Genomic DNA, 25,360 nt, shown 5'->3' with positions numbered 1-25,360 from the left:
GGTGGAGCAAAGTGGCAGATGTGCATAAGATGATGAAGGAGGGTGGGCAGTAACCACTGCCCAGGATATATTTATCATTGCCAGTGAATATTCAAAAGGAGAGGTGGTGTATTTGGTGCCGACATCTTTATATTTCTTTAGAGCATTACCAATCCCAGCTTTTTGTCTCTGTGGAAGGACCATTTAGTTCGTCAATCATGAGCTCAACGGTATTATGCAGCTTATCACATACAACTTTTTTGACCATACAGCAGTAATTGGAAATTCTGCAACAGCAGTGGGATGTAATGACTGACAATGAATGGAATCTGCTGTGTTAGACACATGGCCATGCTTTGCCTGCATGCTCTGTCAAACAAGAGCAGTGTACGCGAAGTGATTTCTGAAAAGAAATGCTAGAGCTGGCTATTAATGGATCTCAAAAGAGTAGTTTCAGGCTGTTGAAACAGAATTTCTAAATCAGTAGTTTGTGCTATGGCTGTCACAACAGCTAGCTAACTGTCAGGATAGTGTGGAATGGTAGAGCCGAATCAGCTGTGCAGTAAGCTGCACCTAATCGTGACTTATCACCAGATGAGTTTGCAAGAGTGAGAGAGATTTGGACACATGCTATGATGTCTCTATTGGACTTGGTTTTTTTCAGCATTAGGGATGCTGTTTTTGCACTGAGTACAGATATACTGAGGTTGGGAAGTGGTATTGACCTTAGAAAATTTAGATCTGTCTGAAGAACACTCCCAAGGGTCCTCTAACATGAACCATTACAGATCAAAAAATAAGTTGTTTTTTTTTGCAGCCATCACATATTTGTTGGGTTGCCAGAACAGGCATAATTACTATTAAAAGAAGAAGAAATACTTGATGATGAGCAGAAGAGTAAGTCACGGTCAAAACTACGGAAATAGATTGGTGCAGTGGGGATTAGCTAATGCAGGTGGGCAGAGAAAACACTCAGGCTCAAGCGAACATGCCAAACACATGGGCACCAGAGAGTGAAAGTCACTATATCAGTGCAAGTGACAATGGCAGCATAAGAATAGAACTGAAATAGTGATGGAACATATATTAAAATTAAAATACTTATCTTTACAATGTTGAAAATGACAATGATGTTGCACTTAGAGATGCCTTAGAAATGTAGATAAGGGCTTGATGATATGGCAACATCACTATGATAATTTTTTGCAACAGCAAGTGAAAAACAGAGAACCATTAAAAACACATGATTTGTTAGAGTGGCAACTGTGCACCGAGTTCATTTACATTCATTATCAACTCTCTTAAGCAAACTCAAGAGAGTTGATAATGAAAAAATTAGACAACACTTTGGTTAGAACATACCTTGAGTATTATATACAGCAGTGGTGTCAAACCGTTTCCCGTACAGGGGGCATATTCAAAGTTAGATTTGTTTCACGGGCGCAGTACTGAGTGATTCGAGAAAAATTTGTTGTTACATGTAAAAGGGAATTTATATTTTCATGTTACCGTTTTTCATTTTCAGGCTATGTATTAAAAAATGCAAATTCCCAAAACTTTTATGTGCAACAAATCCATGTCAGTGATTTATTTTTCAGATTTTATTAAAATTATAAAAATATGATTTTTTAAAAAAAACCTTACTTTTGCTTTTAAATGCTCACTTTAGAAAATTTACAACCTGAAAAGGATCACTGCTTTTCAATATTAAGGGGAATAAATACCTAAAACTGAAAATATTCGAAAATTTTATTAACTACAATACACAATTACATTTACTGAACAAAGCATTTAATGAGAAAATTTTTTTGATAATTAACAAAATTTAAAATGCTGTTTTAGTTCACTTTCCACATGGGTCGTATAAAAATAATTCGTGGTTGGACACCACTGATATACAGGATTAGAACCTCCACTTCAGGAAGGCTATGAATGAATCTATTGGAAAAAGGGGCAATGGAAAAAAAAAAAAAAAAACATTCCGAGAGAGAGAGAGATCAGTTTTGTGGGATACAATCTCAACACCAGATGTACGCATGATGGTTTTTCGGCATTTAAGGTCTTGAGAAGGATAAAATAATGGATATATTTTCTACAGTTGTAGAAAGGATATAGGAAAATTGCCTTTTAGCTAAAGGATTATTATGTTGGGAACAAATTATGCCTGATCTTGTAAAACTAGAGAGTATGATAGTATGAACCAGAGCTGTAATGCTCAATATGTTCTACGTTGATATCAATATTTGTAAAATAATAAGAGAAGTTTACCTCAATATAATATGTAGAACACTTCCGTATGATGATGATGATCATCATCATCATCAGCCATTTTCAATCCACTGCAGGATGAAGGCCTCTCCAGCAACTTTCCACGCAACTTTTCTGTTTTGTGCAATGGCCATCGACTTACTATCCACAGACTCATGAATTTCATCTGTCCATCTCCGTTGTTGTCTTCCAGGTTTTCTCTTAGCTCCTCTTGGGTACCATTCTGTTATTTTCTTAGTCCATCTGTCAGCATGTCTTTGAACTATGTGTCCTGCCCAAGACCATTTTAGTTCTTTAGTTTTGATAAGAATGTCCTTTACTTGAGTTTGCTGCCTAATCCATGTGTTTCTCTTCTTATCTAACAGTCTGATTCCCAATATAATTCGTTCCATTCTTCGCTGTGTAGTTCTCAGCTTCTCCTCCATTCTTTTGGTGAGTGCCCACGTTTCACTTCCATAAGTCATGGTGGGGAGTATACATTGGTTCATTATTTTACGTTTCAAACAAATTGGGATATTGCTCCTCAGTATGTGACTATATTCCTGAATGCTATCCATCCAAAATTTATCATACTTCCGAATGATACTCTACAGCAATTAAAACAAAAAAATTGAAAATCTTACATTACAGTAAAAAATAATTAAAAATCAATTGAATACAATTAAAAATCAAATGAACACAATTAAAAATTAATGTAATGCAATTAAAAATTAAATAAATTAATTAAAAGAAATTTAACAAAAAAATTGCAAAACTATTTTCCTTCCTGAAGCTGACAACACTTTTCGACTGGATGTCGTTATCACAGAAATAAAATTACTGAATAGGGGTGAGCATGAAACTTAAATAGGGATTATTTGTTTTCGTGCATGTGCGTAAAAGCCCACAAATCAGAGATTAGAAATGGCCAGTGAACATTAACAGAGTTCTCGTGTAATTTAATTTCAACAGTTTCTGCAATTAATAGTCTGGTATAATTAAATTGGACACTAAGTATTTTGGCCTCAATAAATAAAAAAGTATGTTTTTCATTAACAATGTGAAAGATTAATTCTGGCAGATGGGATTGAGCTTGAGCAGCTTAATATCGGAGGTGTATCTCTCAACGATTGAGCGTATACATTTGACGCCTTTTCTACCTGGTATCACATACTATGGGAAGTATTTAGATGATGTTCTAGTTATTACTGATAGTAGTACTATCCAAGACATTTTACATTCGTTTAATAATATTCACTCTAGACTCAAATTTACATTGGAAAGGGAGGGTACGGATACAAAGTCATTAAATTTTCTAAATTTCATGCTTACTCAGGACTCGAATAAAATCCAATTTAACATCTATTGTAAACTTACAAACACTGGCATGCTTCTACATTATAACAGCTATCACCCATTCTCCTACAAGATATCTGTTATTTTTAATCAATTTCTAAATGCCTATAAATATTCAACAATGGAATCTGCTTTGGGCTCAGAAATACAAATATTAACCAGTAGATTCTTAAACAGGGGTTATTCCCTTGCTACAATAAACTGAATTAGAGTACAAGCTAAGGATAGGATAGAAAAATACTACATCAACCAACAATCGTAATATTAAAAAATACTTTATTTCTGTTCCATACGTTGAACAGTGGCACAAACAGCATAACAGATTCTTTAAAGATACCGAATTTAAAACTGTGGCCAGGCCAATACGGAAACTACACACTATACTGAAAAATCACTCAGCCCTTTCCTCGTTTGCAACACAAATAAATGACATGGTATACAACATTTCATGTTGTTGTTGTTGTTATTTGGTTTTTAGGAGCATTAGTAACTAAGGCCATATTGCTCCGGGAATATGCGATGGTCATTTCCTGACCTTTCCGCGTCCTCCGTATTTGGTGGTGACGGGCTCGAACCCTGGTCTAATCAAGAAGCGTGTGCTACGCACTGCTGCTCCTTCCCACCTGGCTACAGAGGCGCCCTCACACACACATTTCATGTGATGATTGCAACTCGTCGTACCAAGGTTCTATGCGTTTTCCTCTGAATTTTCATGTTAATCAATACACGGCCTCGTTCAATATCTCGTTCAGCAGCGTCACATTTAGCCTTTCATGCTGTTACCGAAAAACATTATTTTTTATTTAACAAGGCCAAAATACTTAGTGTCCAACGTAATTATACCAGACTATTAATTGCAGAAACTGTTGAAATTAAATTACATGAGAAACCTGTTAATGTTCCTTGGCCATTTCTAATCTCCGATTCGTGGGGCTTTACGTGCATGTGCAAAGACAAATAATCCCTATTTAAGTTTCATGCTCACCCCCATTTAGTAATTTTCGTTCCTGTGATCACGACATACAGTCGAAAAGCATTGTCAGCTTCAGGAAGGAAATCGCTTTGCAATATTTTCATTAAATAAGTTATTTAATTTTTAATTGCGTTCATTTGATTTTTGTGTTCAATTGATTTTTAATTATTTTTAATTGTGTTCAATTAATTTTTAATTATTTTTTACTGTAATGTAAGATTTTCGATTTTTTCGTTTTAATTGCTGGAGAGTATTATACGGAAGTGTTTATGTATTATATTGAGGTAAACGTCTCTTATTATTTTACATAAAACTAGAGAGTATATGGAAATTGAAGGGTTGAACAGCAATCTCTATGAAACTAGGTAACTTTTTTTTAAAGGTTGATGGTGAATAAGCTTGGCTTCCTTGCACTGATAGGATACTGATGATACTTTATTACTACTAAAGTCAAAAAAGAAACTATTATGGTACATTCGAGGAAACTGTATATTGAAGCCCACACAACAGGGAGGAACGCCGCCCCCTTTATGTTACCAGGCAGTACTAGGTGGCAGATGACTCTGATCAACCGGTGAAATGCCACCACTTTGCTTATTGGAGGCTTGAAGTGGTGGAACCCATGTTTAGTCTTGACTTTGGAGATTATGATGAACGTCATAGCGAGATACAATATTCCTTACATTTCGAGGGTACAGCTCTAAAACGGTGTTCGCAGGCCAGCCGATAGTTAGTACACCGGACCGAACCTATTGGTAACTCTCTAGGAGGCTTCCAGATCAGCTAGTGTATAATCTTGCTACCTCTACTCTGCCAAATAGTGACTGGAAGGAGTCCGATTAGTGTGTATGCGGGGAGCATTGTCGAGGCCACGTTATGTCAAGGATCTGAGTATATTCTTACCACGTGTATGCCATATCCAAAAATTTCATTACTTCATACAGCATGTCCCACCCACTTTTTCTTACTATTGAATACACCATGAATTATCAAACTAATAGAGCAAGCTTATCTGCGAAAAGATCTAAACCTCCCAAGCACTTCCTAATCCATTTCACAAATATACGTGGTCTCAATTCTAATCTCAACGATGTCCATTTCCACTTGCAGTCTGCCAAACCCCATGTACTTTTTCTGAGAGAATCTCAGTTATCGGTTGATTCAACTACTGCTCATCTCAGATGCCCAAATTATTCGCTGTATGATTCCTTTCGCCTCAAAGGTGGTACTTGTGCATATGTCCGTTCTGATATTCCCTGTCAGAGACTTGGCAATTTGGAATCTCCTCTCTTTGATCTTCTCTGGCTTAAAATCTCTCTACCTAATTGTGTCAAATTCATCTGTTGTCTCTACCGATCTCCCAACTCCACTAATCACTTGGAGCTCTTTGACTTCCTCTCTTTGCAACTTGACTTTCTCCAGTCCAACTTTCCTAACTGTGAGGTAATTTTGCTTGGTGATTTTAATGTTTACAACTCCAGCTGGCTCCCGTTTTCTAGTCACACCGACCCAGCAAGTCGAGATGCTGAGGCTTTTGCAATTACTAATGACCTAGCACAGATTGTTCATTTACCCACAAGAATACCGGACAATCCTAATCATACAGCCAACATGCTTGATCTTTTTCTCACAAACAACCCTTCTAAGTACACGGTCGAAGTGAGAGGTCCTTTAGACACTTCAGATCACAACTTGGTGATTGTCTCTTCTCCAATGGAACCTTTATCTCATGGCTATTCCCAACCTCGTGTTGTTTGGCATTACAAGAATGCAAAATGGGATGACCTGCGAGACTTCTTTTCTTCTTTTCCTTGGTCGGATTACTATTTCAAAACTTCTGATGTCAACGTTTGCTCAGATCGTGTCAGTGAAATTATTCTTTCAGGAATGGAATCCTTTATCCCACAATCCACTTTAAAATCTCGTCCTTTATCTAAACCTTGGTTTTCCAATAAATGTGTCAAGGCTGTTCAAGACAAGAATGTTGCATATCGTAATTGGCTTATTTCTAATTCTTCAGTTTCATTTTCTGCCTACACCAAGCTCGCAACAATTGTAAAGCAGTTATTAATCAGTCCAAACTACAGTTTGAACAGGCTAAGAGTAGAAAACTTGCTTCTTGCCCTAATGGTAGCCGAGCATTCTGGTCTCTTGCCAAAGCTATTGGCCACAATTTTTGCCCATCTCTGCTCCCACCTCTGTCCAAACCAGATGGTTCTGTTGTCACTTCAGCCAAGGATAAAGCTGACCTACTAGCATCCCATTTTTCTTCCAGCTCATGTATAAATGATTTTGGTAAAACACCTCCCACCATTCCCAAAACGCTCCATTCAATGTCTCCTGTGGTCTTCCGTCAAAAGGATATCAGAAGGATTTTGATGAATCTTGATGCGAAGAAAGCTCCAGGACTTGATGGTATTTCTCCACTTGTTCTCAAAACCTGTGCTCCTGAACTTACTCCTATTCTTTGCCGCCTTTTTTCACTTTCTTATTCCAAAGGTGTTTTTCCTTCTGCTTGGAAATTTGCTCATATCCAGCCAGTTCCTAAAAAGGGTGACAAATCCCTCCCATCCAATTACTTCTACTCTTTCTAAAGTAATGGAGAAATCAATTACCGCCAACTCTTAAACTACCTAGAAACCTTCCGTCTGATCAACGATCGCCAGTATGGATTCCGTCAGTGTCGATCCACTGGTGATATTTTGGCTTATGTTACCCATTTATGGACTAATTCAATGGAAAGGTTCGGTGAAACACAAGTAGTTGCTCTTGACATCTCAAAGGCTTTTGATCATGTTTGGCATAAAGGTCTTCTAAACAAGCTTCCATCTTATGGTTTGCCAACTGTTTTTAGTAATTGGTTATCCAGTTTTCTCTCCGATCGCTCACTGAGGGTGATGGTAGATGGCTCTCTGTCTTCTAACTTCTCCACTAATGCCGGTGTCCCCCAAGGTTCAGTTCTTTCCCCCACTCTTTTCCTCTTGTATATCAATGACCTTCTTCCATTGACTGGAAATCCTATCCATAGTTTTGCCGATGATAGCACATTGCATTCAACTTTCCATTTTGAGAAACCTTGTCCAGCTCAATCAGCTTCAAGTTCTCGAAAATCTGCTGCCAATTCCTTAAATGCCGATCTTCAGGTAATTCTCCAGCGGGGCAAAGACAACTTATTTGATTTCAACCCTTCTAAAACTCAATCTTGTCTTATATCTCGCAAAAAGGATTCTTCTGCTCCTATGCTTATCTTTAGTGACACTCCGATTTCTAGGCAAAATGATATATCTCTTTTGGGGATTACCCTGACTTCAAATCTCTCTTGGCACAAGCACATTACAAATATTGCTTCCTCTGCATCTAAAAAACTTGGTTTTCTCTTTCACTCTTGGCGTTCCTTTTCTTCCAAACAGCTGCTCACTCTGTATAAATCGAAAATCCACCCTGCCATGGGGGCACCACCCCAGATGTTTCCACATCTGGGGTGGTGCCCCCAAAACCTCTCTCAGGCTTCTTGATTCCATTCAGAAGTGGGCAGTTAGGTTAATTAATGAATCATCTCTAACAGAGTCTCTCCACTCGCTTTCTCATAGACGTACTGTTTCTGCTGCATGCCTCTTCTACAGATACTTCCATAGGCACTGTTCTTCTGAATTGGCTTCTATAATTCCCGCTCTCTCTTTCAAAACAGTCCGAACACGTGCCGCCACCAGCCAACATCCATTTACTGTCCAACTTCAAACCCACAGAACCAACTTTTCATCTTCCTCATTTATTCATTCAACTGCCATTTTCTAGAACAACCTTCCTTCATACGTATTTCCTGAAAATTACAATCTGCACAAGTTCAAGTCCAATGTCAACAAATATCTTCTTTCATTTTCTCAACCTCCAACCCAAGCACGGTACTAAATACTATAGGTTCTAATACCTCTCGTGTTTGATGTTCACATAAAAAAAAGGCCGCGTGTGTACCCTGCTAGAAATCTGAAACAATAAAATTTTTTTTGTCATTGAAAAGCCAATTATGAAAGTAATAAAACAGAAAATACTTACTGATTCTATATGCAACTGTCTATTGTTTGTATGTAACTGATATAAACGGGTAATGTATTCCTATAATGAAAAGAAATAAAAAACAGCTTAACTTTTTCAATAAAGTCATATATCTATTAATTTATATACAATAAACCTTTACATTATCAATTCACTTGTCCGTCTCAAAAAAATCAACTGATTAAACGAGAGAAGGAGAAAATGGAAATGACTCATGTTAGTATTACATGATCCTTTATATAGGTCACTGGTAAAGGTAACTAATGCATTACAAGTGTTGTCAAATTCAACTACTGGAAGAATAAATAAATAAATGAAGAGAACTGCAAATTGTGATAAATTGACAAAGTCAGCAGTAATATCTGATGAAACATCAAATCAGATAAGCAGTAAATGAAAAGGATAGGTTGGTTTGATTTTAATTATTGCCAAGGAAACTCAAGTTGTGAGACATCAGCATGTAAAATGTCTGTAAACTATATGTATTCTGAAGTCTCTTTGAAGAATGAAAAATCCCTTCAACTCATACACAGTACTAAGTACTATAGGTTCTAATACCTTTTGTGCCTGGGGTTATCATAAAAAAAAGGCCGCGTGTGTACCCTATACGCACGAAAATGTTTTATTTTATGTGAAAACATCGTTGGCTTGGACAAGGTTAAAGAGGTTTAGTATAAAAAGAATCGGAACATGTTTAACATTTTAAAGCATTTATTTTTTTTGACAGTTTCATGACTTTACAAATTACAAATGTAAAGTACTACATATGGGAAACAGCAACCCCAGAGCAATGTATCAACTCTGTGGTACTACTCTAACAGTTGTTGTTGTTGTTATTTGGTTTTTAGGAGTTTTTTTTTTTTTTTGATTTGATAGTTGTTGGCGCATCGGCTTCTGTGGCCATATTGCACCTCCCAAGGTTTTTGCAGTACTTTGATCCAAGCCCAAGGCGGGAATCGAACCCGCGACCTTTGGGTTGCCGGGCAGGTACTTTACCCACTCGGCTAGCCCGGTCGGCTAGGTTTTTAGGAGCATTAGCAACTAAGGCCATATTGCTCCGCGGATATGCGGTGGTCATTTCCTGACCTTTCCGCACCTCCGTATTTGGTGGTCACGGGCTCGAACCCCGGTCTGATCAAGAAGCGTGTGCTACGCACAGCTGCTCCTGCCCACCTGGCTACGGAGGCACCTACACTGACAGTGGTAGAGAATGAAAAGGACCTGGGGGTAATTGTGGAGGTAGATATGAAGTTCTCTGAGCAGAGCAGATGGGCTGCAAGAGTAGCTCATGGTGTCTTATCAATGATATACAGGAATTTTTCTAGCAGGGATAAGGAGGTGATTATTCCCTTGTATAAGGCAATGGTCAGGCCACACCTTGAGTACTGTATACAGGTCTCAAGGCCTCATTTCAAGAAGGATGTAGAGCTGCTGGAACGAGTACAGAGAAGGGCAACAAAATTAGTGAATGGAACAAAGGGTTGCTCTTACGAAGAAAGGCTTAAGTTTTGCAAATTACACTGTCTGGAGACTAGGCACCGGTGAGGTGATCTGATAGAGGTGTATAAAGCCTTGAATGGTTTGAGCATGCTCAATGCCGATGGGATTCTTCCTTTTGCTCAGAATAATCACCTGAGAGGGCATAAATTCAAAATGAGAAAAGACAGATGTAGAATAGATGTGCGGAAATTTGCCTTCAGCCAGTGGGTAGTTGGTTGGTGGAACAGACTTCCATCTCTTGTTGTAGAAGTTGATAGCCTAAATAAATTTAAGGCTCAGCTGGGCAAGTATTTTGAACGAACGAAGGGGTGAAATGAGAGTGTTTTTTTTTTGGCTGATGCTGCTATTTTTTTTTTTTTTTGTTGTTATTTGGTGTTTTTTTTTAGGAGCATTAGCAACTAAGGCCATATTGCTCTGGGATATGCAGTGGTCATTCCCTGACCTTTCCGCATCCTCCATATTTGGTGGTGATGGGCTCGAACCCCGGTCTAATCAAGAAGCGTGTGCTACGCACTGCTGCTCCTTCCCACCTGGCTACGGAGGCGTGGCTGATGCTGCATAAGCTTGCTTTCTTGCATCATATGCCTCTACTAATGCTAATGCTAATTTGCGGTTGCAATACTTGTTCAATAGGTAATTTACTTACAATGGGTTTGTGACAGCTAAAATATGATATGTACACTTGACATTGTAAAGAGTGTAAATGTCTTTGAAACACAGCATTAATTATAGTTCCATGATTAGTAGTTAATACAGATCTAGAAGTATTTAACATTAGTCCAAATTTATTTTCTAAGAAATCAGTCAAAGGTTTGGATTGAGAATCTGCAAAATTAACATTGAAATCTCCACTAAGTATTATTGGTATTCAGTCGCATTTTTTGTGAGAAAACTGTTGTAGCAGTGAGCTTCTTCAATCGTGTAAGGAAGTAAAACAAAATGAATGAATGAATTCAATGATGTCATCAATCTTTTGGTTAGGTGAAATGTAAATGACTACGGACAATATCGCTTGACCATCAGGAAGAAGGCATTCAGCTGCACAAATGTCTCCAACAGGTCTAACACTCGTGGATTTGCCAACAGTTTGTCAATAAATCACTTCCATATGAGAAGTAACAACATGAGTACAATTTTCTCTCTTATGATAAACTGCTACACTGCCAGCTTGTTGATCTTCTGATATGAATTGAACAACACAATCGAAGTTAGGTATGCTTACTTCTTCTTTGTTATTTAGTCAAATAACAAAGTTTCAGAAAGTAGAAGTAAATTGGATTGTTGTGTGACTGTATCAGTGAGATCGTTACTGTGAGCAGATAAACTACGACAATTTAAAGTTAGAATGGAAAGATCTGGTCGTTTACTGATGAACTTGTATAAAGTACCTTGCATTGTAAATAGAGGATTACTCACCAACCTGGTCATTTCAGCTTGAAGGGCAAGAGTGGATATAGCATTTCTCAGTCCACGATAAAATTTCTTTTCTCCATTTGCACAATAATGTAAAGATCATTGATATCGGTAACTTAAGATAATGTAACATACTCTAGTTGCTTATAATGCAGTTATTGACTTATTCTAGAGAATGGATTCGTTGCTTAGTGTCTTTTCCAGCGTATTAAACAGCAACTGTTAATGAATCTGAAGTTCTTAGTCTTATTATTTTCATGTCCATATAAAGAAGATGATTGGTTCAGATCAGCTCAGAACACTGATCTGAATGATGAAGTTCATTTGATGCCATCATAAACGGTGTAATTTTTAAATTATCTGTAAACTCTCGATATTGCCCAAGGTAAATGCTAGGAAAGGACAATTCTTTGGCGTATTTGTCAAAAAGCAACTTTTGTGGAACATTTCGTTCACCAGGAGCTATTTGTAAATATTTGTCATCACTCCACAAAAGAGTTTGTTGTTGAGCAACTAAACTTTCTTCAATAGGTATAGCTTTACTCATTTCATCATGTGTAGGAGCATCATTGTGTTCCATGTTTTCATTGAAGAATGAACCGCCAATCTCAATATCATACAGACAATACAAATAAGTCGTAAGATACTTTAACCAAACCCGGTGCCGGCTTAAAGCACAGGCTGATAGAGCATTTTCCTGGGGTAGTATTTTTTAAGGGAAGCCAAAAACAGAAGAACAATCAGGCAAGAAATATATATATCCTTAGTAAAAGGGAGCCAAAAAATCTTTCTGCCCGGGCGCGGGAATACCTTGGTCCGGCTCTGACCAAACAACCCTTACATCTCATTTATGAACCAACCCCATTAAATAACTCAATTTGTGCACTGTATTTTTTTGTTTGATATGAACGTTAATGCAATAATCGCCATCTGTTCTCCAAAGCAAATGACTGATCATTGAATTAACATTTACAGGAACGTTTATAATTTGGTCCAAAATTACGTATTGGCCGAAACCATGTCTTAGTCTTCTAATTTGCATGAATGGTACATGAGGAGAAATGGTCGCTCAGTTACTAAATCCAATCGAGGCAGACGATGTGGAATAGCAGAATAAACGAAACTGTTGCTCTTCGAAAATGTTGGAATGGAATCATTTTTGAGAGATGCTCAACAAGTATTAAAATAAGTATTGTTGTTGAGCAACTAAAGCCTTCGTAGTCATTACATCTGCAGTTGGAAATTCTATGAGAAGTAATGGGTAACTTCTTGGAGTGCACAATTTTACATTATTTTCATACCATAATCGATTGCAGATATCACAAACAGCTCTATATGCATTTTTCAGAAATTGTCGTTCAAATTCTTTATAGGAGTTTCAATCATGTTTGACGTTCTTGTAAATGATTTCATGCTCGACTACTGTTGAAACACGTAGAATGTGTACAACAGGCGATCGAGCTGAAATATGATTTTGTTTCTTTCTGGATGACACAATCGAAGCTGGTTGTTGCAGTATACTCTGTCTAGCCGGTTCAGGAATCAATTGAAAATCCTCAGGTAATTCATTTGAATTCAAATCTTCTGGATCGAAATCTTCAGGAAGTTCTTGAATATAATTTTGTGATGTCAACGATTCAGCTTCTTGACGAGAAGTCGATATTGATCAAAATCTCTTGAAGTAAATTTTATCAAACTCTGCATTTTTTTTCGTTCTCTATGTTTTTGAACTCGTTCTTCTGTCGACGCGGGAGGTTTCTTTGGTGGCTTTGAAGCTTTTATTCTTGCATAGGCTGAAGGAGCTGAAATAAGATTTTGTTTCTTTTTGGATGATGCAATCGAAGCTGGTTGTTGCATTATACTCTGTCTAGCCTGTTCAGGAATCAATTGAAAATCCTCAGGTAATTCATTTGAATTTGAATCTTCTGGATCAAAATCTTCAGGCAGTTTTTGAATATAATTACGTGATGTCGATGGTCCAGCTTCTTGATGAGAAGTCAATGTAGAAGGTTGATGTTGATCAAAATCTTGAGAAGCAGATTTTATTAAACTCCGCATTTTTTTAAAAATTAAACTCTGCAATTTTTTTCATTCTATACGTTTTTGAACTTGTTCTTTTGTCAACATGGGAAGCTTCTTCGGTGGCTTTGAAGCTTTTATCCTTGCATATGTCTCTCGATTTCGCTCATCTGGAGTTTTAGCCATCTTTGAAATACTTTTATAGGAATTTTTACAATTCAATAGTTAGCAAAATCCATTTGTATACTAGTATGATGTCATAACCAAAAACTATTGCAAGATGTTATTGTTTGTTAAAGTGATTGTTTTATTGTTGCGTTCTTGAATCAAAAATGTTTAAAAATTTAAACAGGTTGATCGAAACTTACTTACTTACTTATGCTACTTAGAAAGTTAATGTTGATAAAAATGTTGAGAAGCAGATTTTATTAAAGTCTGCATTTTTTTCGTTCTCCATGTTTTTGAACTCGTTCCTTTTCGATGAGAGGCTTCTTCGGTGGCTTTGAAGCTTTTATTCTTGCATAATATTACTCCCTGCTGCTTACTCTACTGAATTAACGCTAGTGACTGAGTTAGTGTCATTTAGAAAGAGTCGTCATTTCCATAACTTAGTATGAATTTACTTTACTGAATCAACTACTTACCCTAACAAATCAACGTTAGTGACTGAGTTAGCATTGCTAACTCAGTCACAAACGTTGATTTGTTAGGGTAACGTCATTTGCATCATTTAAAATCTAACAGACATAAGTCACATCATTTGCATCATTTAAAATCTAACAGCCACCTAATAGGAAGTGATGTCAATTGCATCATTTCCATAAAGAAATTTCTTTACCAATCAATTGCATCATTTCCATAAAGAAATTTCTTTACCAATCAATTGCACCATTTCTGTTACAGTAAAAATTTTGTTACCAATCAACTGTGTCATTTCCATTACCGTAACAAGATCTCGTTACCAATCGATTTTACTGTAGTGCTGCCATAGATGTTTTCACATCAAAAAATTCTAGCCCTTGAAGAGAAGAATCATTTACAAATCTTCATTCCTATTCTAGCCTGAAAAAAAAGAACAATTACTTTTAAAACAGTCTCAGTTCTCTCTTTTAGCCAACTCTATAACTTTTGTGTTGATAATGAACTACTTCCAAAAGAGAACTATTTTGCTCTTTATCAAAAAGAGAGGTATCACTCTCATGAAAGTTGAGAATAAACATGGACTGACATATAAGGGGAATTTCAGATATTTCTGTTAGGGCTTGTCATAAAAATCACCAAAGTTTATTAAAGAAGACAAAAATCCTTGTTAAGCAGTGTTATTTTATAAAATAAAAATTCTACCAGGTTACTAACACTACAAGTTTGGAAAAAGAATTTTGCTTCAATACACATTGAAGTGTATTTGAAGCAAAATCATAATCCAACAAAATTTAATCCAAATTAACTCAAAGTAATTTAAGTCTTAATTTGAGTCATAATCACACCATTTCTTCAACTGTATAGAAGCCACTAGAAGTTCTTCCACCTTCAATGTAAGTAATTTCGGACCCAAACAAATCAAGGAATTCATCACTCTCTTCTCCTTGTTCTTCTCTAATTGTGCGGCACTGGGCTCCTAAAAAGTTGCGCAGATTCACAGCATGTATTGCAGAGCAGGCCTTTTTATCAAGCTGCATAGAATAAAGTATAATTCACAAGACATGTTAATTACAGTTTCCATATTTAATATTTTTTAAATTTAAGATGCACAATTTAATAATAAAAATTAAATAAAAGAATTGCAATGCCCATAACATAAGAAGTGAGAATCATCTTAAATAAAAAATAAATATTTAGATATGCCATCTATTCACAGGAATTTAAGGCATTTACCATTCTAGTTTTTGCAAATGGTTATGTTAAAAGTAAAATCAAAAATGATACTGAAGTACTCTAATATATATATATATATATATATACAGTAAACCCTCACTATTCGCGGGGGTTACGTTCCTGAGAAATGCCGCAAATACCGAAAACGGGAATACTGAGTTATGGCTCCCATGGTAATAAAGGGGTTCTGTTCCAAAGTATAAAATATATAAGAAAAACTAGTCTAAAATTTTGTCTACGTATGTATTATATGTACCTTCATAATATGACTATGTACATAGACAGTACATAGTGAAATGCAAGCATATGGCATTGAAATGAAAATAAGAAGCAATTTAATATTAAATATAATATTTATTAGAAATTTCAAACCAGCGTCTTTGCTAACTAAAAAAACTTATCCCGTCAGCGCTATCACCAGTTTCGCTAAAGTGTTGATAAAGGTGTTTTGCCTTTTCACGAATAATGAGTGAACTTAACGGGATTTTATTTTGAGTTCGGTCTTCTATCCACAGATTTAAAGCTTTTTCCATTTTTTTCTAATTTAACATCATGAGTTACAGAGCAAATTTTTGAAGCAATTAGCACGTTTTCACGGACACTACGGCGATTTTTTCTTCCAATTTCTTCATTGATCGTACTATTGACTCATTGATTTTATAAAGTTTTGCCACTGAGGAGACACTTTCACCATTAGAAATTTTATCTAATAACTCAATTTTATTCGCTAATGTCATCACCTTTGATCTTTTCACATTTCCCTTGTTATTCGTAACCATATTTTTGTACAGGTTAGAAAGAACTTGTCCAAATAAAGTCACTTTCTTCCGTTAACACACTCGAAAAAGTCTGTTTTACACTGCAAAACGGTAGATTTATTATTTTTGTAAGCATATCAATTTATAAATTGATAAATTTATTTGCGTATAAATTAAAAGCAAACGACGAAACCTTCCATGACAAGCGCATAACACATACTGAACAAGGATTAGCGAGAAACATCCACGCTCACGATTTTGTCACCCCTCTCCCCCCCACCCACTGAGCACTGTTTTGACCGGGAAAGATAATTTTAGCCACGCCCATGATTTTTTATGGTGGAAAATGTTCACGGCGCTTTAAAATTCACATTTTTTTAGGTTTTATTTCATGTTAAATCAGCGACCGCGAATAGCGGGGGTTTACTGTATATATATATATATATATATATATAATCCAATTAATCCAAAAATTAAATAGAGGGATAGAAATTAATAAAAATATATATTAAAAATAAATAAGAAAAATAGTAGTATATATATATATATATATATATAGTTATTATAGTAAAAGCACAATAAGTACTATACAGATGCTGAACGTGTATATGAACACAACAGTAGTAGTGGTGGCATGGATGCAAGAAAGCAAGTGTATGAGCTTATGCAGCATCAGCCAAAAAAAAAAAAAAAAAATCACACCATTCCCTCCAAATGCCTGTCCAGTTCCTCCTTAAATTTATTTAACCTATCAACTTCCACAACGACAGATGGAAGTTTGTTCCAGCAATTAACCACCCGCTGGCTAAACGCAAATTTCCGCACATCTATTCTACATCTGTCTTTTCTTAATTTGAATTTATGCCCCCTTAGGTTCGTAATCTGAACATGTGGAAGGATCCCATCAGAATTCAGCTTGCTCAACCCATTCAAGAACTTATACACCTCAATTAGATCACTGCGAAGGTGCCTAGTCTCCAGCCACTGCAATTTGCAGAACTTAAGCCTCTCTTGGTAAGAGGATCCCTTCATTCCCCTCACCAATCTTGTTCTCTGTACATGCTCAAGCAAATCTACAGTATACAGCTTATGGTAGGCCATAAAGCCAAAATAACTTATAAAGACTAAAATAGCCCGTGTAGGCCTACAAGGCCAAACCCTGGAAATAAACATATAATTAGTAATAAAATATAAATATATAATACAATGATGATTATGTAGTTAACTATTGGTGTAGAGATACAATGAAAGGGACTTTTTCAAGGGCTAACCCTCTCAATATATCCTACCATTAATTAACAGAGCTATCTGTTTCTGATTGCCATCTGCCTGTTTATCAGTGTCCAAATCTTAAATTTAATTTTGTTATAATTTAGTAGCAAACAGGCAAGATAACTTTTAGCCCGACAGATACCTTCGAAACGATTATATATAAAAAGGAAAAAAGAAGGCCAATTATAATTTTCAATTTCTGTTATGGTATTATTTTTTATTTATACAAAAGCAAGCTATAGCTAACATAAGGAGAAAGGAAGTAGGGATAAGTACAGTAATAGTACCGCAATTTCCCTCGAATTACTCTAATAGATCTTGAGGTATGAAAAAGTAGGGTTAGATAGTAAAAAGTGAAAAGTAAAGAAGAAAGCATTTATATAATTGTACGTGGGATTTAACCAGGAGTGTAACTGCCCGACCCTTTAGTAAGGGATCCTGGTATGTCTATAAGAGGACACCTTATGGTGTTAAATAGATAAAGATAATGATGAAATATAGAATAATATAGAAAATTAGAGGAATGGCTAATTCCTAATACCCAATTACTAGCTGAAATTTATATTCATCTTTATTGTTTATATACACATATATAAAGTGTGGCAATAAAGTTCCCAGACTGGCTGTTGTAGTTACATTCAATGAGTTTTAAAATAAATGAAAGTGTTATGTTGTAGTTCAAACTTCCTCCAACAGATGGTGGCACAGAGATTGTCCAGTAGGCTAATAGGTTGCAAGTAACAACCAGTTCCTTTAGTAGCATTAATGTTCCGTGTCATGATTTTGCAATGGAGCAACAAAAGAATATCACATTTTGCTTAAAACTGAGAAAATCTGCAACAGAAACATGTAAAATGTTAAGAACTGTTTATGGTGATGAGATGTTAAGTCATACTGGTGTGTTTGAATCATATAATCAGTTCAGAGATGGACATGAGGATGTTTGCAACGATCCAAGAAGTGGGCATCTGTCAAGCTCTCGAAATGAGGACAGAGTTGCAAAAGATATCATCATTCGACTCTCAGAATGATGGCTGATGAGTTGGATATGAATAAGGAAATTATTTGTCAGTTCTGCATGAAGATTTAGAGGAAAGGAAAGAAAATGCAACATTTGTGTCACACAGCCTTGCAGATGAGCAGAAGCAATGAAGCATGTCATCATGAAACGACTTCGTGCAAACTTGTCAAAAGATCTGAATTTCCTCAAATGTATTGTCACTGGGAATGAGTGTTTGGTGTTTCAGTACGACCCATAGATGAAATGTCAAGCATGCAATGGACTTCAAAATCATCACCAATGGCCCAAAAAGTTTCATTTACAGAAGTCCAGGATTGAGATGAATGCTGATCACGTTTTTTAACAAACAGGGGTGTGATTCACAAGGAATTTGTACCTGAAGGGGAGAGAGACATGCTGCATTCTACGTACAGTTGCTTTAAAGATTACTGAAGTGCATTTCCCTAGTGGGGCTGCAATTTTGAGAAAGGCAGCTGGTTCTCGTTGCATGACCCCCCCCCCCCCCCACTAATCTGCACTGAATGGTGAAACATGCCATTGTACAGATCAAGCATCTACCCCACTCTCCGAATCTAGCACCTAAAGAGATTTCAAGATGTTGAGGACATAAAGAAAAATAAGCGCTAAACTGACATCATCTCTTTGGATGTCTTCGCTGACTCTTTTTAGAAACTTTTAGAAGGATGTAATAAGTGCTTCCAATCAGGTGGTGACTACTTTGAATAAAAATAAAAAAAAAAACATTTTTGAGCTCCTTCACCTTCAGTTGTATTCTTTTCATTGCACCAGTCTGGAAACTTTACTGCCAATCAGGTGACAAAGGAGGTTAGGCAGGCGAAGGCAGATTACGAGAAATCCTTGGCAAAAGATGCTAAGAAAAACAGCAAGGATTTCTTTACTTATATAAACTCTAAAAGGAAGGGGATGAATCTGATTGGTCCACTTGACATCGATGGTTCGACTGTTGATGATCCTGCTCAGATAGCAAATAAACTGAATGAGTATTTTGCATCTACATTCACACATGAGGAATTATTAAGGTTTGAAAATGGCAGAAGGTTATCAAATTGTAGCAGAATACTTAATGATTTTGGAATAACTGAAAGAAAAGTGGAGGAGAAATTGTTGAAGTTAAACATAAGAAAAGCACCTGGGGTGGATGGGATCTATCCAGTTATATTAAAGGAGGCGGCAAAGCAACTAAGCAAACCCTTAGCCATAATTATGAGAGAGTCCTTGGACTCAGGGGAGGTCCCCACAGACTGAAGATGTGCAAATGTATCCCCAATTCACAAAGGGGGATTGAAGGGTGACACGAGTAATTACAGACCAGTTAGTTTAACTTCTGTTCCGGGTAAAATAATGGAGTCACTGGTTAAAGATGCATTGCAGGATCATCTAGACAAGACTGCAGCAATAATTCAGACACAGCATGGGTTTGTTAAGGGAAAGTCTTGTCTGACAAATTTGATAGGATATTATGATGTGGTTACAAAGGAACTGGATGCAAAAAATAATTTTGATATCATATATTTGGATTTCAGGAAAGCTTTTGACACTGTTGCGCATGGAAGACTATTGTACAAATTGGAGCAGAATGGTATTAAGCATAAGTTGCTACAATGGATAAAAGGATGGTTAAGTGGGAGAAGACAGAGGGTGGTAATCAATGGGTGCTGCTCTTCGTGGATTAATGTTATTAGTGGAGTCCCACAGGGTTCGGTGTTAGGTCCACTATTGTTTTGTATATTTATCAATGATATTGATGAAGGTATATCAGGCTTAATGTCGAAGTTTGCAGATGATACAAAGGTTGGCAGGGTTGTTAATGACAGTAATGGCAGTGTGCTACTGCAACAGGATCTAGATAATTTGGGCAGATGGGTTAAGAAGTGGCAGCTGAAGTTTAACCTTGACAAATGCAAAGTACTGCATATGGGTAGAAGTAACCCCAGAGAAACGTACCAACTGTGTGGTGCTACACTTAAGGTGGTAGAAAATGAAAAAGACCTGGGAGTAATTGTGCAGTCAGATATGAAGTTTTCTGAGCAATGCAGACAGGCTGCCAGAACAGGTCATGGGGTTTTGTCAATGATATATAGGAATTTTGCTAGCAGGGAAAAGGAGGTGATTATCCCTCTGTATAAGGCAATGGTCAGGCCACACCTTGAGTACTGCGTACAGGTCTGGAGGCCTCATTTTAGGAAGGATGTAGATTTACTTGAGCGTGTACAGAGAAGGGCAACAAGATTGGTGAGGGGAATGAAGGGATCCTCTTACCAAGAGAGGCTTAAGTTTTGCAAATTGCAGTGGCTGGAGACTAGGCACCTGCGCGGCGATCTGATTGAGGTATATAAGGCCTTGAATGGGTTGAGCACGCTGAATTCTGATGGGATCCTTCCACTTATTCAGATTATGAACCTAAGGGGGCATAAATTCAAATTAAGAAAAGACAGATGTAGAATAAATGTGCGGAAATTTGCCTTTAGCCAGCGGGTGGTTAATTGCTGGAACAAACTTCCATCTGTCGTTGTGGAAGTTGATAGGTTGATTAAATTTAAGGAGGAACTGGACAGGCATTTGGAGGCAATGGTGTGATTTTTTTTTTTTTTTTTGGCTGATGCTGCATAAGCTCATACACTTGCTTTCTTGCATCACATGCCACTACTACTACTATTACTACTACTACTACAATATACTTTAAATGACTAATATAAATTATTGACTCTGGTTATCTACTACAAATGAATGCATATGTATAAAAGAAGAAGGGAATAAAAATGTAGGTAAACTAAATAATTCTGTAGAATCTTAATATTCGTGATAGTCTGAACAAGCTCTTTATTTTGTTATTATAAAAATATAAGAATTTTCATTTTTATGTGTGAACCAGTTGTCCTACTAATATTGATACATTATTCAAATGTTTCCTATAGGGTAGTGGAATTACCCTTTTAAAATTATTGGGATGAAATAACACATATGTGAAGGTTAATAAATTTAAGCTGCCTAAAGGGAAAAATTTAGCATTCTTAAAGAAACTAATCTGATTATCATATTGCCATTGTGAAAATAAAAACAGAAACAGTTTTTTTTTTTCCCTTTCGATGCTTGGAATCCTGAAATTCCAAGATCTAGCAAGGATCAGGTCCAAGGTTGAGAGATCTAGGAGACTCAATCGTGCTTATGAGTCTGTGACAATTCCTTAATATTTCTATTTTAGAGTTCAAATATGCTGTTGCTTCAGATTGACCACTGGTCATTGACTGGATAGGTTTAGTCTAAAAACATCATCAATATAGTTTTCAAATGAACACAAAATGATTTTATTTCAAAAAAAAAAAAAATTAGCTGTATGCATAGGCCGCTAGTTTTTTGTATATTCATTTGGCACACAAATCGAAGAGTATACAGCTAAATGTGCAGTTAGCTGTATTAGGGAATTTATTTGTCACATCCTCTCATACTTACAACCAATGTGTTTGTTTCTCTTTTCTTAAAAAAAATCTGTTTATGTTCCTTCAGAAGTACACCAGTTATGTTTTTAGGGGAACATACAAGGGGCTTCCTAAAAGTAAGGTAACACATTTTTTTTTTTTTTTTTTTTTAATAATGGTGAAAGGGAATGAGATGAAACGCGGTGGGCAGATAGACACGTTAATAACATTCAAAAAGATCGGCAATGCAGTATTGTGGTACTGTCCCCTCGCAGCAGATTCCAGTTGCAAAAATAGCGGCTACTGTGCGAGTGTGGTCCAAAACAGGTGTTCGTGAAGTTATTTTCTTTTTGCAAGCAAAAGGGTCTTCCCCAAGTGACATTCACCATGAACGGGTTGCTGTATATGACAAAAAGGTGATGACAAAGAAGCAGGTGTGTTTTTGGTGCAATGAATTTAAAGCAGGCTGTGTTGACATTGAAGATCGACATCGGGGCAGGCAGGCCTTCATTGAGCAAGACAGAAGACAACATTTCACGCATTAAGGGCATCGTTCTTGAAAAAAAACGTGAAGGCCTCCGTAGCCGAGTGGTCAGGAGCGGGAGTGCAGTAGCACATGCTCTTTGAGTAGACCGGGGTTCAAGCCCCTGACTACTAAATACGGTTGATCTGCCAACCCGCACTGGACCAGCGTGGCAGATGATGGTCCATTTCCCTTAGCATGAATTGTTGAAGAGACTTCCATCCTGCAGTGGGTTGATAATGGCTGCAATTTTTTTTTTCTTTCTTGAAAACAGGCAAGTGAAACTGCATGAAATTGCACAAATAGTGAACGTGAGTAAGTCGACTGTTCATGATGTCCTTGGCTTTCGAAAGGTGTGCTGCCGCTGGGTGCCCCAACAATTGTCGGAGGAGGACAAAACAAAATGCATGGGGATGTGTCTGGAGAACCTGTTGCGATACAGCGACAAAGGAGAGGATTTTCTCACTCGCATAGTCACAGCAGGCGAAACATGAGTTCATCACTTTACCCTGGAGAGCAAAAAAAACCATGACCTGGAAACATTCAAAATATCCTGTGCGCAAAAAATTCAAAACCAGTGTCCGAAAAGTCATGGCCACAGTGTTCTGGGATTGCCAAGGCGTTCTGTTGTTGGATTTCTTGCCAAACGGAGGAACAATCAATGCACAACTTTACTGTGCAATGTTGGAAAAACTGAAAGCCAACATTCGATGCAAATGACCAGGACTCCCGACAAGTGGCGTGATTTTGTTGCACAACAATGCGACTCCACACACTGCCCACACCACTCGTGAGTGGTTGAGCCATAATCGTTGGGAAACTCTGTCACATCCCCCCCCCCTACAGCTGAGACAGTGCCTTCAGACTTCCATTTGTTCGGCCCTCTGAAAAAACATCTTTCAGGAAAGCATTTCATCACTGACGAGGAAGTTCATCAGGCAGTGCAATGTTGGTTACTGCGTGTGGGCATGGACTTCTTTAGTATTGGTATTGATAAACTGATCCATCATTGGCACAAGTGCATCAATAAAACTGGAGACTTTGCGGAGAAGTAGTGCATGTTCACTTATTTCTTGGTGTGTAACTTCAACTTCGTATTATTAAACTCATCGAGAGAAAAAAATGTGTTATCATACTTTTCAGAAATCCCTCGTACTTAGGAATAAACTGAAAAGGGGAGCAATTTCTTTTGAGGGTAAAAAAAAACATAACTGATTAGGCAAAGAAATCATAAAATCTAAACAGATTTAAAATTTCTGCACAAATATGACAAAAAAAAAGTTTAGATGAAAAAGCCAAAAACAAAACAAAAAAAAAAAAAAAAAAAGTGAAATAGACCCCAGTGCCTTTTAATTTAAACACATTGTATACTTTATTCATATTTTATTTATGGATTTATTTATATTTTATTTATAGATTTATTTTTATTTATTTATTCATATTTTATTTATGGATTTAAATCAGAGCTACTCTTTTAGTTAGTTCTGGTCAGCTTTATAGATTCCAACTTACAGAGTAGAAGAATGTTATAAACTGAATGATTGCAATGAATACAACAAACTATATAGATAATTTAAACACATTGTATACTTTATTTATATTTTATTTATGGATTTATTTATATTTTATTTATAGATTTATTTTTATTTATTTATTCATATTTTATTTATGGATTTAAATCAGAGCTACTCTTTTAGTTAGTTCTGGTCAGCTTTATAGATTCCAACTTACAGAGTAGAAGAATGTTATAAACTGAATGATTGCAATGAATACAACAAACTATATAGACCAACAGAGTGGCCAGCAAATCAGAAACTCCTATCAGCAGGATTTTAACATTCCAGATATTGATCGAAACTTGTGAAAATGGCAACTCACTCACTCAGTAGCAGAACATTTTTTAATTTACTGGGTGATATGCATTTCCTAATATGCTACATAGGAAGTTCTCAGGGAGGCCATTATAGAGGCTAGTAAGTTTTGTACCAACTCACCTCACATTTGAAGCATTCAATATCATAAATCACCCCACTCATGGATATTTCCAAAGTGGCACATTTCAATATGAGGAAAATGGCTTGCAGTTAAAGTTTTAGACCAAAATGGATGTCAGATGAACTGGTGAGCTTATAGATAGACAGAGAAAAGAATAATGCACGGAATGATTATAAATCTTTTTTTTTTATTTGCTTATTTTATTTGCTTTATTTGCTTTAGTTTATTTGCTTTATCAAAGCAAATAAACACTCATAAACATAAAAAAAATAAACATAAACACTCTTTTCTAAATCAGTGTTGTGTGATGGTTTTAAGTACGTTCTTGGTTTTTTCTAGCACATGTAGTTTTCATAATATGACTATTGATATATCAATACAAGTTAAGATGATTTCATTACAAAACACATGAGACTGGTTACAATCACTTTTGTGGTTTAAATCCAATACAAGGTTTCTGGAACAAATGTATACTTGCACACTACTGCTGAATGTTGTACCACAACATTTTGGAGAAAGTGTGCCAAAATAAATCATCCACACAACATTTTACACTTTTATAGTTTAAACCTAATACAATTTATACAAATACAGCGGGATATGCTAGAACGAAAGTAATTGGTTCTAGAGCCTCATTCGTTTGTTCGTTCTAGCATACATTGAAATGTATGTATTTAGGGGTAATCCGTTCCAGGCCCATGGTCTAGAACAAAGTTACCATCCAATACAACGATTTAAACAGGAAAAATATAATACAAAATGATATAAAATTAATTTATTTAACTTTTATACACTGTACATAAAATTTGAAAAGCATAAACAATATTCCCCCAGTGAAAATATAAACACACTTTCCCTAATAAAAATCATAAAAAAATCACATAGAGGTGGAGAGGAGTCATCGTTCCTACTCATCTTGGGTGACTGTCCTGTGGGAGG

At 36.4% G+C, this 25,360-nt stretch overlaps 1 protein-coding gene across 4 annotated transcripts in view; it reads right to left on the bottom strand.

The window, feature by feature from the left end:
- fliI (FLII actin remodeling protein) overlaps nt 1-25,360 on the bottom strand; it is a 436,796-nt gene that overhangs the window by 185,603 nt on the left and 225,833 nt on the right. For all 4 annotated transcript variants that reach the window (XM_090376949.1, XM_090376950.1, XM_090376948.1 and 1 more), the window contains 2 exons: nt 15,028-15,213; nt 8,609-8,668 (listed from right to left, as the gene is read on the bottom strand). In XM_090376949.1, the coding sequence (XP_090233075.1) occupies nt 8,609-8,668; nt 15,028-15,213 (246 nt within the window). The remainder of the gene's footprint in view (nt 1-8,608; nt 8,669-15,027; nt 15,214-25,360) is intronic.

The sequence above is a fragment of the Mastigoproctus giganteus genome, chromosome 7 (genome assembly GCF_048544385.1).
Source record: "Mastigoproctus giganteus isolate SK-2022 chromosome 7, ASM4854438v1, whole genome shotgun sequence".
Classification (NCBI taxonomy): domain Eukaryota; kingdom Metazoa; phylum Arthropoda; class Arachnida; order Uropygi; family Thelyphonidae; genus Mastigoproctus; species Mastigoproctus giganteus.
This window is presented reverse-complemented; position numbering and strand designations above follow the sequence as displayed.